General features: G+C 43.8%; 1 protein-coding gene across 1 annotated transcript; it reads left to right on the top strand.

Moving 5' to 3' along the window:
- Positions 1 to 547: 547 nt before the first annotated feature.
- On the top strand, positions 548 to 8,402 carry LOC123078540 (ABC transporter G family member 37). The gene is made up of 20 exons (XM_044501085.1): positions 548 to 1,151; positions 2,241 to 2,574; positions 2,671 to 2,747; positions 2,891 to 2,944; positions 3,061 to 3,151; positions 3,285 to 3,586; positions 3,677 to 3,958; positions 4,046 to 4,359; positions 4,501 to 4,661; positions 4,774 to 4,877; positions 4,958 to 5,114; positions 5,233 to 5,486; positions 5,581 to 5,913; positions 6,005 to 6,295; positions 6,373 to 6,456; positions 6,549 to 6,682; positions 6,762 to 6,989; positions 7,096 to 7,267; positions 7,456 to 7,710; positions 7,815 to 8,402. The coding sequence occupies exons 1-20, from the start codon at positions 702 to 704 to the stop codon at positions 8,085 to 8,087; spliced, it is 4,350 nt and encodes a 1,449-aa protein (XP_044357020.1). The 5' UTR covers positions 548 to 701; the 3' UTR covers positions 8,088 to 8,402.
- The last annotated feature ends 8,927 nt before the right edge of the window (positions 8,403 to 17,329 follow it).

Here is a 17,329-nt window from a genome sequence, read left to right as displayed (position 1 = left end):
CTGGACTCGATTTGTTTAACCACACCCATCCAAAGTAGACACTATAATTAACAATCAGAGACTAGTAGTAGTCGTAGTAGTATACTCTGCAGCTGCAAGTGGCTGCCCTCTTCGTAATATCATACTATCACTGGCCAAACGAACCTATCGCGGCAAGAGCAGCCTCGAACCGAATAATTGCGAGACATGCATGTTGACCACTGCCCGCCTCGGCCTCGGCCTCGACGCAGAGACAAAAGCCCCGCTGATGCCAGGAAGCTCCCCCGCCCAGGTCTAAACACGCGCGTGAAAAATGAAGAGCTAGCTCGAAAGCTCAGTTTCATTATCTAGCAGTTCGACGACCACATCCCGTGCCGGGTCCAAGCTCGCACAGTGCACCGGACCTGCACAAAATGTGTCCAGGTCAAGGACTCGCTCAAGGTAGGTGAGGCGAAACTCGATAATGTGGCTCGCTGGCGTGGTCTTCCTCCTCACCAGCTTCAACCATTCCCTTCCCTTCTCTTCTCCTGGGCGTATATATAGGGACGCCTTCGTCTGCTCCCTTCGTACCAGTTCGTACCCCAAGCCAAAACAGCCCCCTGTCGCAAGGCAAGGAGGAGCTGCGCAACAGAGCTAAGCCAAGCCAGCTCAGAGAGTGATCAAGGGAGGAAGAAGACGACGAAGAAGAAGAAGGCAAGTAAGTGAGCAGGCAGGCGAGGATCATGGATCGAGAGATCCACCGGGTGACGAGCCTGCGGCGGGACAGCTCGCTATGGCGTCGCGGAGACGACGTGTTCTCGCGGACGTCGTCGCGGTTCCAGGAGGAGGAGGACGACGAGGAGGCGCTGCGGTGGGCGGCCCTGGAGCGGCTGCCCACGTACGACCGGGTGCGGCGCGGGATCCTGACGGTGGAGGACGGCGGGGAGAAGGTGGAGGTGGACGTGGGGCGGCTGGGCGCCCACGAGAGCCGGGCGCTCATCGAGCGGCTGGTCCGCGCGGCCGACGACGACCACGAGAACTTCCTCCTCAAGCTCAAGGAGCGCATGGACAGGGTGGGCATCGACTACCCCACAATCGAGGTGCGGTTCGAGAAGCTGGAGATCGAGGCCGAGGTGCGCGTCGGCAACCGCGGCCTCCCCACGCTCATCAACTCCGTCACCAACACCCTCGAGGTAAAGCCGCCTGCACAAAAAGTTCAGTTCCACTGCAAAACGGATGCCACAGTCCATGGCGGCTTAGCTTCAATTTGTTTGTTTTTTTGTTCTCCACACCGTTCGAACAAGCATGTTGATCATAGTTAATGATGACCTGCTCCGTTAACTAATCAGTCCTGGCTTGGCCGAGCCCGAGCACTGGTGCATGGTAGGGCCAGTTAGTCGATGAGTATGGGCTGCTTTTGGCGCAGCTGGTTCCGCGATGGAGGCGAGTGACAGTGCACTCTCGTTTTTCTTATGGTTATATACACTGCTCGACAGCGACGCTGCGAGAATTGAAGCCAAGTAGGGGCTTTGTTTTCTCGTTCTTGCGATTGCAACTTGCGAGCGAGCTGTATGCTTTTGGCTCATTACCAAGCAATGCGGTAGGTGAGTCGCCTCTCGGCGCCTGATATTTGCTTGGCTTCACAAACGACCAAGCACACGTTGCAGAATTACTACCGTTTCGACCACTTGTCCTGCACAAAATATTACTCTGACCGTGTCTCGCTTTCCAGGCTTTTTCTCTGACTTCAAAATTCCAGATTTATTAAACCTAGCCGCCACCTAATAATATTCAACTCCTGATTCGTTCTCCTTTCAATTGTACTGAGTCCTACTAATAATTTTCTGTTCCAAAGATAAATGTTTATTTTAGACAAGAAAAAGGATCTTTAGGAGTGTACTAAATTTCTTAGCGTAAAGTAGGCCAACAAGAGTCCAAACCGTTGCGACGCCGGGCTCGGCCCGCCACAGAGCCTGCCGCTCCTGCCCGACTTTTCACTCAAAACAATACTCCGCCGATGGCCACCCCTTCAAAAAGAATTAAAAAAAAACCTCCGCCGATGGCCACCGGCACCGGCACCGGCACGGCGCCGCCACGGTCGTTCCCTACCTCGGGGAACCTCCACCGCACCCCCATACACGCCACGAAATCGTCCGACCTCCACCCCATGGCGTGCGCGTCCACCTCGTTTCGCCAGCGCAAGCGCCACCGCATGCTACGCCATTGGAAGAACCGTGCCCTTTCTCGATATCTAAGTCTGTTGATTGCTCGGTGTGCTCCAGGCCGTCGGGAACGCGCTCCACGTCATCCCCAGCCGGAAGCAGGCCATGACCGTCCTCCACGACGTCAGCGGGATCATCAAGCCCCGGAGGATGACGCTGCTGCTCGGACCTCCTGGCTCGGGCAAGACCACGCTTCTTCTGGCCATGGCAGGGAAGCTCGACAAGGACCTCAAGGTCTCCGGGAAGGTCACCTACAACGGCCACGCGATGGACGAGTTCGTTCCCCAGAGGACCGCCGCTTACATCAGCCAGCACGATCTCCACATCGGGGAGATGACCGTGAGGGAGACGCTGGCCTTCTCGGCTCGGTGCCAAGGTGTTGGCACTAGATATGGTATGCTGCTGCCTGATTATTGGGAATGTGCTTATCTTAGTACTCCTATGTCATAGTGGCGATAGGCTCTGAGCTTTGCTGTTTTGCTTCTTCTAGAGATGCTTACTGAGCTGGCGAGAAGGGAAAAGGCAGCGAACATCAAGCCCGATCATGATATCGATGTCTACATGAAGGTGAGGATGTCATCACATTTTAGAGCATTTTATGCTTCTTAAAGCTGTTTATGTGGCTAGCTTAGGATTGAGGAGAATCATTTGAACAAGACTTGTTTATCAGTAAATTTGTTAACACTTGTTTCGTTACTTACGCCCTGTAGGCCTCAGCTATGGGAGGGCAAGAATCCAGTATTGTGACAGAATACATACTCAAGGTATAGTCTGCTACCTATGAGTCCAGCTGAAGCACCGCAAGGATGATTCTTATGTACATTTGTGTATTAATAGAATGATGACTTCTCATGTCTGTTACTCTTGTATGTAACTGCAGATACTAGGGCTCGATATTTGTGCTGACACGTTGGTAGGCAATGAGATGCTAAGGGGTATATCTGGTGGACAACGCAAGCGTGTCACAACAGGTATATATATTTTCACCAAGAATGAGGTTCATTTTATATTTGTACAGCAATCCGAGACTTGCACCTTCTTCATCACAGTAAAATAGTCTTATTTAAGAAATTCCTAATCGACTCATGTATCTTCAATGCACAGGTGAAATGCTTGTCGGACCTGCAAAAGCTCTGTTCATGGATGAGATATCCACTGGACTGGATAGCTCAACCACATACCAGATTGTGAATTCTCTCAGGCAGACTATCCACATCCTAGGCGGAACTGCTGTCATCTCCTTGCTGCAGCCAGCTCCTGAAACATACAACTTGTTTGACGACATTATACTCCTCTCTGATGGGCAGGTTGTGTACCAGGGCCCCCGAGAAAATGTGCTCGAGTTCTTTGAGTTCATGGGCTTCAAATGCCCTGGCAGAAAGGGTGTTGCTGACTTTTTACAGGAGGTGTGTGTCTCATCTGTAAATTCTTATTACAGCTGTGATTCTGTTTTTTCTTAAAGAGAATGGTACTGAAATCTCTGAATAACTGAAAAGGTGACATCAAAGAAAGACCAGGAGCAATATTGGTACAGGGGTGACAGGCCATATCGTTTTGTACCTGTCAAGCAATTTGCGGATGCATTCCGTTCCTTCCATGTGGGCAAATCGATAGAGAACGAGCTTAAAGTGCCATTTGATAGGACCAGAAGCCACCCTGCTGCTCTGGCCACTTCAAAGTTTGGTGTCAGCAGGATGGAGTTGCTGAAAGCCACTATCGATAGAGAGCTTCTACTCATGAAGAGGAATGCATTCATGTACATATTTAAAGCTGTCAATGTAAGTTCATATCTTTAAATGTTTTCCTTGATTTATTAGGATGGAGATTATTAGGTAGCATCAATCTGAACCTTTCCATCATTGCAGCTAACTCTGATGGCGTTCATTGTGATGACCACATTTTTCCGTACAAACATGCGCCGTAATGTTGAATATGGAACAATCTATTTGGGGGCGCTGTTCTTTGCTCTCGACACGATAATGTTTAATGGTTTTGCGGAGCTTGCGATGACCGTCATGAAACTTCCTGTCTTCTTCAAGCAGAGGGATCTTCTTTTCTTTCCTGCATGGGCCTATACCATACCATCATGGATTCTTCAGATCCCTATCACGTTTGTTGAAGTTGGAGTTTATGTTTTCACCACGTATTATGTCATTGGATTTGATCCCAGTGTAAGCAGGTATGACACTGATGCAAACATCAATTTGCTTACACAATTATATTGCTTCTTAGGCAGTTATGTATTTTTGTGAGCAAGTATTTTAAATTATCGCTCCACAAGAACTAGCTCTGTGAAGTCTGAATGATTTCTTGTGCTCAGGTTCTTTAAGCAGTATCTGCTGCTCCTTGCGATCAATCAGATGTCATCTTCGCTGTTCCGCTTCATTGCTGGAATTGGAAGAGACATGGTTGTGTCCCACACCTTTGGACCTTTATCATTGTTGGCTTTTGCAGCATTGGGTGGCTTCATCCTTGCAAGACGTAAGTTACTGGCTCGACCATGATAAAATGAATGTTGCCATCTTTACATGACAACGATGGAACTAAATGTTGATTGTTGCTTACATGATACCATCTTATTTTTCTTTTCCAGCTGATATCAAAAAGTGGTGGATTTGGGGTTACTGGATATCTCCCCTATCATATGCACAGAACGCTATTTCAACAAACGAATTTTTGGGGCCCAGTTGGAACCAAGTAAGTACCCTCTGTCTTGAGAAGAAATCAAAGTCACCACGACACACATAGAAAATTCAATATGTATTCATATTTTACAGATTGTTAGTGGAACAAATGAGACCATTGGAGTTACCGTGCTTAAGAATCGTGGCATCTTTACGGAAGCTAAGTGGTACTGGATTGGGCTTGGTGCCATGGTTGGATACACTCTCCTCTTCAACCTGCTCTACACCTTAGCACTTTCAGTTTTGAGTCGTAAGTATATTTACAAAACTACTTATTTATCAAGGATCATATAATCAACATTTGCAGGTTATAACTTAGGCATTTAACTTATAGGATATTAACTGTAGCCACTTTCTTCTCTTTGCAGCATTGACAGATGCTCACCCATCAATGTCTGAAGAGGAACTGAAAGAAAAACATGCAAATTTAACTGGTAAAGCTCTAGAGGGTCATAAGGAAAAGAATTCTAGGAAGCAGGAATTGGAATTATCTCACATTAGTGACCGAAACTCGGGGATTAGTGGCGCGGACTCTAGTGACAGCAGGAAGAGACTGGTACTTCCATTTACACCACTGTCACTTACCTTTAACGACACAAAATACTCGGTGGACATGCCAGAGGTAAATTTCCTGTCAATGAACATGAGAGCGCAATTATGATTGTATACCCATTACCCAAGTTTGCTTACCCAGGTATATTGCTTTATATCCACAGGCAATGAAAGCACAAGGAGTAACGGAAGACCGCTTGTTGCTTTTGAAGGGTGTCAGTGGTTCTTTTAGGCCAGGTGTACTTACTGCATTAATGGGTGTGAGTGGTGCGGGAAAGACAACCCTGATGGATGTTTTAGCGGGTAGGAAAACTGGAGGATACATAGAGGGGGAAATCACCGTATCAGGCTATCCAAAGAAGCAAGAGACCTTTGCACGTATATCGGGATACTGTGAGCAAAATGATATTCATTCTCCACATGTGACAATATATGAATCACTCGTATTTTCTGCATGGCTGCGGCTTCCTGCAGAGGTTGACTCAGACAGAAGAAAGGTTAGTTAGCTTTGATCTAGGCAAATGATCAGTTCTTGATTTCTTTTTTCTCATCTGATTGGAGATCTTACCGGCTGAACTGTGATGACAGATGTTCATTGAGGAGATCATGGATCTTGTAGAGCTCACATCATTGAGGGGGGCACTTGTTGGGCTCCCTGGAGTGAATGGTCTATCAACTGAGCAACGCAAGAGGCTTACAATTGCCGTGGAGCTTGTTGCTAACCCGTCGATCATTTTTATGGATGAGCCAACATCTGGTCTTGATGCTCGTGCAGCTGCAATTGTGATGAGGACTGTTAGGAACACTGTTAACACTGGCAGGACCGTTGTTTGCACCATCCACCAGCCAAGTATTGACATATTTGAAGCATTTGATGAGGTGGTTATTCATTATTCTCTATTTCAGTTATTACCCTTAGCTTTATTAAGGTCATATATTGACTATCTTGGCTGCAGCTTTTCTTGATGAAGAGAGGGGGAGAAGAAATTTATGTTGGTCCTGTTGGCCAAAATTCAGCAAATTTGATTGAGTATTTTGAGGTAAGAAGATCAAAACCAGCAGTTGTGCGACACCTTGTAACTCTTGTTGCCAGCTAGATCACATCGAACATTCCTTGTGTGCATTTATTCAGGAAATTGAAGGCATTAGTAAGATAAAAGATGGATATAACCCAGCGACATGGATGTTGGAAGTGTCCTCTAGTGCGCAGGAGGAAATGCTTGGTATTGATTTCGCTGAAGTTTACAGACAATCAGAACTATATCAGTAAGCTTCCCCACAAGCCATTCATATACATTGTAGCGTGAGTGACACTTCTAACTACTCTTCATTTTCGCAATTTCAGAAGGAACAAGGAACTCATAAAGGAGCTAAGCATGCCACCTCCTGGCTCCAGAGATCTCAACTTCCCTACACAGTACTCTAGATCATTCGTCACACAGTGTCTAGCTTGCTTGTGGAAGCAAAAATTGTCATATTGGAGAAACCCATCCTACACAGCAGTGAGATTACTCTTCACCATCGTCATTGCGCTAATGTTCGGAACGATGTTCTGGGACCTTGGAAGTAAAACGTACATCTCCTAACTGATACTATAACTTCATTTTTTTTCTGTACTTTGGATATAGTAGCTACTTCAAGTAAGATATATCTGACGCCTTACTTATATCACGATGCAGTCGAAGATCACAGGATCTATTCAATGCCATGGGATCAATGTATGCTGCAGTACTATACATCGGAGTGCAAAATTCTGGTTCTGTTCAACCAGTTGTCGTGGTGGAGCGAACAGTCTTTTACCGGGAAAGAGCAGCTGGCATGTATTCAGCTTTTCCATATGCATTTGGACAGGTAATTTCTTAGACTGTCGGTTTACCTATTTCATGGCATATGTATGAATGACCTTTGAGAACTGGCAATCGAAGTCACAGCCGTGGTTAAAGTAACAGAACTGGCAGTTTATCATGGCTCAGTTTATCAACATTCTTGAATTATCTCAGTCCTGGAACCTAAACAATGTCATGTTATCCCTTTTCTAGGTTGCTATCGAATTTCCGTACGTATTGGTTCAGGCTTTGATATATGGCGGGCTAGTCTATTCCATGATTGGATTCGAATGGACAGTTGCCAAGTTCTTGTGGTACTTGTTCTTCATGTACTTCACCATGCTATATTTCACGTTCTATGGAATGATGGCTGTTGGCTTGACGCCGAATGAGAGCATAGCAGCTATCATCTCATCAGCATTCTACAACGTATGGAACCTCTTCTCAGGATATCTTATCCCCCGACCTGTAAGTTACACTCTTGATACATTTTTCATTTCTTTTGTGTAAACTTTGTACTTACCAGTGCTCCTTGTCTTTCACATTACTCATCCGTTGAACTTTTACTTCAGAAACTTCCTATTTGGTGGAGGTGGTACTCATGGATTTGCCCGGTGGCATGGACGCTATACGGACTGGTTGCCTCCCAGTTTGGTGATATCCAACAGCCGCTCGATCAGGGAATTCCAGGCCCACAGATAACTGTCGCCCAGTTTGTCACGGACTACTTTGGTTTCCATCATGACTTCTTGTGGGTTGTGGCGGCGGTGCACGTTGCTTTCACCGTGCTGTTCGCCTTCCTGTTTAGTTTTGCCATCATGAGGTTCAACTTCCAGAAAAGATGAGGATGACATTCTTTCAGATTCCTTGTACGTAGTGCCATACTGCTGTCCAACAGCCAGTGCGGATGGATTGAACAAAGTATAGTTGTTTCTGTAGATGATATAGAGGTTATTTTGTATTTCAAGCATGTAGAAATTCCGCACAACTATGCTCTGTAGGACTTGTAGGAAAGGCTAATTAGTCTTGTTGAGCCTCCAGCTTCTTTACCAGCTCTAGCTGAGTAACTGCTACTTTTCTCGTCGGAGAATGTAAACCTGACCAGTAATGTTGTCATTTCTGACGAGTTAATGGAGGCAGAAATTTTGTTGATTCTTCAATCCCTTGTGAAACTTCCCATTGCTGCCCAAATATTACAAAGCAATTGTTTTATCTCAAGATTTGTTTGATTACTTAGTGGCAGTGCCGCAGTGCGTATGTTTCCTTGGGTAACTATCATCTCATCAGTTCTGCTAACCAAGAGCTGGCTAGTGGCCCGGGAATTTGTACTCTCTATTTGAGTTCTTGTTGCCACCAAATCCGGTTCCCTGGGTGGCTATGGGTGATTTTAACGAAGTTTTGCACCAGTCTGAGCATGATGGAGTGGGTTTGAGGACTCAGTCCCAGATGGACGGCTTTAGAGATGCGTTGGACGTGTGTGGTTTACCTGACCTAGGACACAGTGGTTCATCATGGACATTCGAGAAGAAAGTAGCAGGCGACGCTTTCACGAGGGTGGGACTGGACCGAGCGGCGGATGCTGCATGGAGCTCGTTGTTTCCCACAGCTTGATCATGCGTCGGCAGCGTGCTCGGATCACAGCCCTATTGTCCTAAATTTCTTTGAAGAGCTCATGAATATTAAGGGTGCTAGACCTTTCAAATATGACACCACGTGGGAAACGCACCCGAAGCTAAAAACATGTGTTGAGGGCATGGAAGAACAATCCGGAAGCAGTCTCGGTTGTGGAAGTGCAAGACAAGCTTCGTGAGCTACCGGGTGACCTATCTAGCTGGGATTGGCTGACATTCGGTAATGTGCAAAGGGAAATTAAACGCCAAAAGTATGAGTTGGAAATTCTACGGAACCGATAACTCCCGAACGGGCTGCGTTTTGTTGTTTCGTGTTGGAAACGAGAGTTTTGGCAATGTTTCACGATATACTGATCGGTGCATAGCGCACGTATATATGGAGTACAAAGTGAGCCACAACCTCAACTATACAATGACTAGGAGATGGACGGCTTTAGAGATGCGTTGGACGTGTGTAGTTTACCTGACCTAGGACACAGTGGTTCACCATGGACGTTCGAGAAGAAAGTAGCAGGCGACGCTTTCACGAGGGTGGGACTGGACCGAGCGGCGGATGCTGCATGGAGCTCGTTGTTTCCCACAGCTTGATCATGCGTCGGCAACGTGCTCAGATCACAGCCCTATTGTCCTAAATTTCTTTGAAGAGCTCATGAATATTAAGGGTGCTAGACCTTTCAAATATGACACCACGTGGGAAACGCACCCGAAGCTAAAAACATGTGTTGAGGGCATGGAAGAACAATCCGGAAGCAGTCTCGGTTGCGGAAGTGCAAGACAAGCTTCGTGAGCTACCGGGTGACCTATCTAGCTGGGACTGGCTGACATTCGGTAATGTGCAAAGGGAAATTAAACGCCAAAAGTATGAGTTGGAAATTCTACGGAATCGATAACTCCCGAACGGGCTGCGTTTTGTTGTTTCGTGTTGGAAACAAGAGTTTTGGCAGTGTTTCACGATATATTGATCGGTGCATAGCGCACGTATATATGGAGAAGTGAGCCATAACCTCAACTATACAATGACTAGAAGGTGGGCCTGGCTATACAATATACATACACAAACCATATGTTCAACACCCCCCGGAGTCGAAGCGTCGCCGGAGACGCAAAGACTGGACCTGAACTCCTCGAAAACAGAAGTAGGCAGTCCTTTTGTCATGACATCGGCGAACAGCTGCGCCGTCGGGACGCGGAGGACCCGGATGCACCCAAGAGCCACCTGCTCCCGAACAAAGTGTATGTCGAGCTCAATATGCTTCGTTCGACGATGGTGGACCGGGTTGGCGGAGAAGTACACGGCGGAGACGCTGTCGCAGTAGACGAGCGTGGCCTTGTGAACATCACAAAGCAACTCCTGGAGCAGCTGACGAAGCCAAGAGCATTCAGCAACGGCGTTAGCCACTGCCCGATACTCTGCCTCGGCACTCGAGCGGGAGACGGTGGGCTGCCGCTTGGAGGACCAAGAGATCAGAGACGGCCCAAGGTAGACACAGTACCCCGAGGTGGAGCGTCGTGTGTTCGGGCAGCCAGCCCAGTCCGCACCAGAGTAGGCAACGAGGTCGGTGGAGGCGGAGGCCATCAACGTAAGTCCCATGGACTGGGTGCCGCGTATGTAACGGAGGATACGCTTCACCAGAGTCCAGTGAGAGTCGCGCGGAGCATGCATGTGAAGACAGACCTGGTGAACAGCATACTGCAAGTCAGGGCGCGTCAAGGTCAGGTACTGCAAAGCACCCACTATGGAGCGATAGAAAGCCGCATCGGATGCGGGAGAACCCTCCAGAGCGGAGACCTTGGCCTTGGTGTCGACATGCGTGGGAGCGGGCTTGCAATTAAGCATGCCGGCTCGATCAAGAAGCTCATGGACGTAGCGCTGCTGGTGCAGGAAGAACCCATCTGGCCGTCGAACCACCTCAATGCCAAGGAAGTAGTGCAGGGGCCCCAAGTCCTTCAGGGCAAACTCATCGCGAAGACGAGCAGTAAGCCGCTGGAGGAGCGCGACAGTGGATGCCATTAGGATGATGTCGTCGACGTAGAGCAGCAAGTAGGCCGTTGCTACCTCTTGAGCACTGCGTTGGTTTTCCCTTGAAGAGGAAAGGGTGATGCATCAAAGTAGCGTAAGTATTTCCCTCAGTTTTTGAGAACCAAGGTATCAATCCAGTAGGAGGCCACGCACGAGTCCCTCGCACCTACACAAACAAATAAAACCTCGCAACCAACGCGATAAGGGGTTGTCAATACCTACACGGTCACTTACGAGAGTGAGATCTGATAGATATGATAAGATAATATTTTTGGTATTTTTATGATAAAGATGCAAAGTAAAGAAAGTAAAATAAAAACGGCGCTAGAAATAACTTGTTGACGGAAGATTAATATGATGGAAAATAGACCCGGGGGTCATAGGTTTCACTAGTGGCTTCTCTCGAGAGCATAAGTATTTACGGTGGTGAAAAAATTACTGTTGAGCAATTGCCAGAATTGAGCATAGTTATGAGAATATCTAGGTATGATCATGTATATAGGCATCACGTCCGAGACAAGTAGACCAACTCCTGCCTGCATCTACTACTATTACTCCACACATCGACCGCTATCCAGCATGCATCTAGAGTATTAAGTTCATAAGAACAGAGTAACGCTTTAAGCAAGATGACATGATGTAGAGGGATAAACTCATGCAATATGGTATAAACCCCATCTTGTTATCCTCGATGGCAACAATACAATACGTGCCTTGCTGCCCCTACTGTCACTGGGAAAGGACACCGCAAGATTGAACCCAAAGCTAAGCACTTCTCCCATTGCAAGAAAGATCAATCTAGTAGGCCAAACCAAACTGATAATTCGAAGAGACTTGCAAAGATAACCAATCATACATAAATGAATTCAGAGAATATTCAAATATTGTTCATAGATAAACTTGATCATAAAACCACAATTCATCGGTCTCAACAAACACACCTCAAAAGAAGATTACATCGAATAGATCTCCACAAGAGAGGGGGAGAACATTGTATTGAGATCCAACAAGGGAGAAGAAGCCATCTAGCTAATAACTATGGACCCGAAGGTCTGAAGTAAACTACTCACACTTCATCGGAGAGGCTATGGTGTTGATGTAGAAGCCCTCCGTGATCGATGCCCCCTCCGGCGGAGCTCTGGAACAGGCCCCAAGATGGGATCTCACGGGTACAGAAGGTTGCGGCGGTGGAATTAGGTTTTTCGCTCCATATCTGGTAGTTTGGGGGTACGTAGGTATATATAGGAGGAAGGAGTACATCGGTGGAGCAACAGGGGGCCCACGAGGGTGGAGGGCGCACCCAGGGGGGTAGGCGGGCCCCCCTACCTCGTGGCCTCCTGGTTGATGTCTTGACGTAGGGTCCAAGTCCTATGGATCACGTTCGTTCCGAAAATCACGTTCCCGAAGGTTTCATTCCATTTGGACTCCGTTTGATATTCTTTTTCTGCGAAACTCTGAAATAGGCAAAAAACAGCAATTCTGGGCTGGGCCTCTGGTTAATAGGTTAGTCCCAAAAATAATATAAAAGTGTATAATAAAGCCCAATAATGTCCAAAACAGAATATAATATAGCATGGAGCAATAAAAAATTATAGAGACGTATCAAGCATCCCCAAGCTTAATTCCTGATCGTCCTCGAGTAGGTAAATGATAAAAACAGAATTTTTGATGTGGAATGCTACTTGGCATAATTTCAATGTAATTCTTCTTAATTGTGGTATGAATATTCAGATCCGAAAGATTCAAGACAAAAGTTCAATATTGACATAAAAATAATAATACTTCAAGCATACTAACTAAGCAATTATGTCTTCTCAAAATAACATGGCCAAAGAAAGTTATCCCTACAAAATCATATAGTCTGGCTATGCTCTATCTTCACCACACAAAGTATTTAAATCATGCACAACCCCGATGACAAGCCAAGCAATTGTTTTATACTTTTAGTGTTCTCAAACTTTTTCAATCTTCACGCAATACATGAGCGTGAGCCATGGACATAGCATTATATGTAGAATAGAATGGTGGTTGTGGAGAAGACAAAAAAAGGAGAAGATAGTCTCACATCAATTAGGCGTATCAACGGGCTATGGAGATGCCCATTAATAGATATCAATGTGAGTGAGTAGGGATTGCCATGCAACGGATGCACTAGAGCTATAAGTATATGAAAGCTCAACAAAAGAAACTAAGTGGGTGTGCATCCAACTCGCTTGCTCACGAAGACCTAGGGCATTTTGAGGAAGCCCATCATTGGAATATACAAGCCAAGTTATATAATGAAAAATTTCCCACTAGTATATAAAAATGATATCATAAGAGGCTCTCTATCATGGTGCTACTTTGAAGCACAAGTGTGGTAAAAGAATAGTAGCATTGTCCCTTCTCTCTTTTTCTTTCATTTTTTTATTTGGGCCTTTTCCCCTTTTTTTATGACCTCTTTTTTTCCTTTTTTTTTATTTCGTCCGGAGTCTCATCCCGACTTGTGGGGGAATCATAGTCTCCATCATCCTTTCCTCACTTGGGACAATGCTCTAAAAATGATGATCATCACACTTTTATTTACTTACAACTCAACAATTACAACTCAATACTTAGAACAAAATATGACTCTATGTGAATGCCTCCGGCGGTGTACCGGGATATGCAATGAATCAAGAGCGACATGTATGAAAGAATTATGAACGGTGGCTTTGCCACAAATACAATGTCAACTACATGATCATGCGAAGCAATATGACAATGATGGAGCGTGTCATAATAAACGAAACGGTGGTAAGTTGCATGGCAATATATCTCGGAATGGCTATGGAAATGCCATGATAGGTAGGCATGGTGGCTGTTTTGAGGAAGGTATATGGTGGGTGTATGATACCGGCGAAAAGTGCGCAGTATTAGAGAGGCTAGCAATGGTGGAAGGAGAAAAAGTGCGTATAATCCATGGACTCAACATTAGTTATAAAGAACTCATATACTTATTGCAAAAATCTACAAGTTATCAAAGCAAAGTATTACGCGCATGCTCTTAGGGGGATAGATTGGTAGGAAAAGACCATCGCTCGTCCCCGACTGTCACTCATAAGGAAGACAATCAATAAATAAATCATGCTCCGACTTCATCACATAACGGTTCACCATACGTGCATGCTACGGGAATCACAAACTTTAACACAAGTATTCCTCAAATTCAAAACTACTCAACTAGCATGACTCTAATATCACCATCTTCATATCTCAAAACAATTATCAAGCATCAAACTTCTCATAGCATTCAACACACTCATAATTTGTTTTTCTTGAATGCCTATCATAGTTAAAGCAAACTACCATGCTGTTTTGTAGGACTCTCAAAATAATCTAAGTGAAGCATGAGAGAACAATAGTTTCTATAAAACAAAAGTTACCACCGTGCTCTAAAAGATATAAGTGAAGTACTAGAGCAAAAACTATATAACTCAAAACATATAAGTGAAGCACATAGAGTATTCTAACAATTTCCGAATCAAGTGTGTCTCTCTCAAAAGGTGTGTACAACAAGGATGATTGTGGTAAACTAAAAAACAAAGAATCAAATAATACAAGACGCTCCAAGCAAAACACATATCATGTGGTGAATAAAAATATAGCTCCAAGTAAAGTTACCGATGGAAGTAGACGAAAGAGGGAATGCCTTCCGGGGCATCCCCAAGCTTTGGCTTTTTGGTGTCCTTAGATTATATTGGGGTGCCATGGGAATACCCAAGCTTAGGCTCTTGCCACTCCTTGTTCCATAGTCCATCAAATCTTTTACCCAAAACTTGAAAACTTCACAACACAAAACTTAACAGAAAATCTCGTGAGCTCCGTTAGCGAAAGAAAACAAAAGACCACTTCAAGGTACTGTAATGAACTCATTCTTTATTTATATTGGTGTTAAACCTACTGTATTCCAACTTCTCTATGGTTTATAAAATCTTTTATTAGCCATAGATTCATCAAAATAACCAAACAACACACGAAAAACAGAATCTGTCAAAAACAGAACAGTCTGTAGTAATCTGTAACTAACGCAAACTTCTGGAACTCCAAAAATTCATGCAAAATAGGAAGACCTAGAAAATTTGTTTATTGATCAGCAGCAATTGGAATCAATATTTTATCACGTTCTGGTGATTTACAATTATTTTCGTGAACAGAAAGTTTCTGGAATTTACAGCAAGATCAAATAACTATCATCCAAGAAGATTCTATAGGTTTAACTTGGCACAAACACTAATTAAAACATAAAAACAAGTCTAACCAGAGGCTAGATCAAAGATTTATTCCTAAACAGAAGCAAAAAGCAACAAAAAACTAAAAATAAAATTGGGTTGCCTCCCAACAAGCGCTATCGTTTAACACCCCTAGCTAGGCATAATAGCATAGATCTAGGTATTGCCATCTTTGGTAGGCAATCCATAAGTGGCTCTCATAATAGATTCATAAGGTATTTTTTTCTAGGAAAGTATTTCATTCCTTTCCTTAACGGAAATTGGAATCTAATATTTCCTCCCTTCATATCAATAATTGCACCGATCGTTCTAAGGAAAGGTCTACCAAGAATAATAGGACATGAAGGATTGCAATCGATATCAAGAACAATAAAATCTACGGGCACATAGTTCCTATTTGGAACAATAATAACATCATTAATTCTTGCCATAGGTTTCTTAATGGTTGAATCCGCAAGGTGCAAGTTTAAAGAGCAATCATCAAAATCACGGAAACCTAACAAGTCGCACAAAGTCTTTGGAATCGTGGAAACACTAGCACCCAAATCACACAAAGCATAGCATTCATGATCTTTAATTTTAATTTTAATAGTAGGTTCTCACTCATCATAAAGTTTTCTAGGGATAGAAACTTCCAACTCAAGTTTTTCTTCATAAGATTGCATCAAAGCATCAACGGTATGTTTGGTAAAGGCTTTATTTTGACTATAAACACGAGGAGAATTTAGCACGGATTGCAACAAGGAAATACAATCTATCAAAGAGCAATTATCATAATTAAATTCCTTTAAATCCAAAATAGTGGGTTCATTAATATCTAATGTTTTGATCTCTTCAATCCCACTTTTACCAATTTTTGCATTAAGATCTAAAAACTCCGAATTTTTGGAACGCCTTCTAGGTAAAGGTGGATCATATTCAGTCCCATCATTATCAAGATTCATATTGCAAAACAAAGATTTAATAGGGGACACATCAATGACTTTTAGATCTTCATCTTTATTTTCATAGGAACTAAAAGAACACGCTTTTACAAAGCAATCTTTCTTAGCACGCATCCTAGCGGTTCTTTCTTTGCACTCATCAATGGAAATTCTCATGGCTTTGAGAGACTCATTGATATCATGCTTAGGTGGAATAGATCTAAGTTTTAAAGAATCAACATCAAGAGAAATTCTATCAACGTTCCTAGCCAATTCATCAACTTTAAGCAATTTTTCTTCAAGCAAAGCATTGAAATTCTTTTGCGAATTCATAAATTCCTTAACACTAGTCTCAAATTCAGAAGGCATCTTATTAAAATTTCCATAAGAATTGTTGTAGGAATTACCATAATTATTAGAGGAATTACTAGGATACTGCCTAGGATTAAAGTTTCCTCTATACGCGTTGTTACCAAAATTATTCCTACCAACAAAATTCACATCCATAGATTCATTATTATTCTCAATCAAAGTAGACAAAGGCATATCATTAGGATCAGAAGAAACACTCTTAGTAGCAAATAATTTCATAAGTTCATCCATCTTTCCACTCAAAACATTAATTTCTTCTATCGCATGCACTTTTTATTAGTAGATCTTTCAGTGTGCCATTGAGAATAATTAACCATAATATTATCTAGGAGTTTAGTAGCTTCTCCTAAAGTGATTTCCATAAAAGTGCCTCCCGCGGCCGAATCTAAAAGATTTCTAGAAGCAAAATTCAATCCGGCATAAAAAATTTGTATAATCATCCACAAATTCAAACCATGAGTAGGGCAATTACGTATCATTAATTTCATCCTCTCCCAAGCTTGTGCAACATGTTCATGATCAAGTTGCTTAAAATTCATAATATCGTTTCTAAGAGAGATGATCTTAGCAGGAGGAAAATATTTAGAGATAAAAGCATCTTTGCACTTATTCAAGAATCAATACTATTTTTAGGCAAAGACGAAAACCAAGCTTTAGCACGATCTCTAAGAGAAAAAGGAAATAGCTTCAATTTAACAATATCATTGTCCACATCTTTCTTCTTTTGCATATCACAAAAATCAACAAAGCTATTTAGATGGGTAGCGGCATCTTCACTAGGAAGGCCGGCGAATTGATCTTTCATGAAAAGATTCAATAAAGCAGTATTGATTTCACAAGATTCAGTATCGGTAAGAGGAGAAATCGGAGTGCTAAGGAAATCATTGTTGT

The sequence above is a fragment of the Triticum aestivum genome, chromosome 3D, assembly GCF_018294505.1.
Source record: "Triticum aestivum cultivar Chinese Spring chromosome 3D, IWGSC CS RefSeq v2.1, whole genome shotgun sequence".
Taxonomy (NCBI): Eukaryota; Viridiplantae; Streptophyta; class Magnoliopsida; order Poales; family Poaceae; genus Triticum; species Triticum aestivum.
This window is presented reverse-complemented; position numbering and strand designations above follow the sequence as displayed.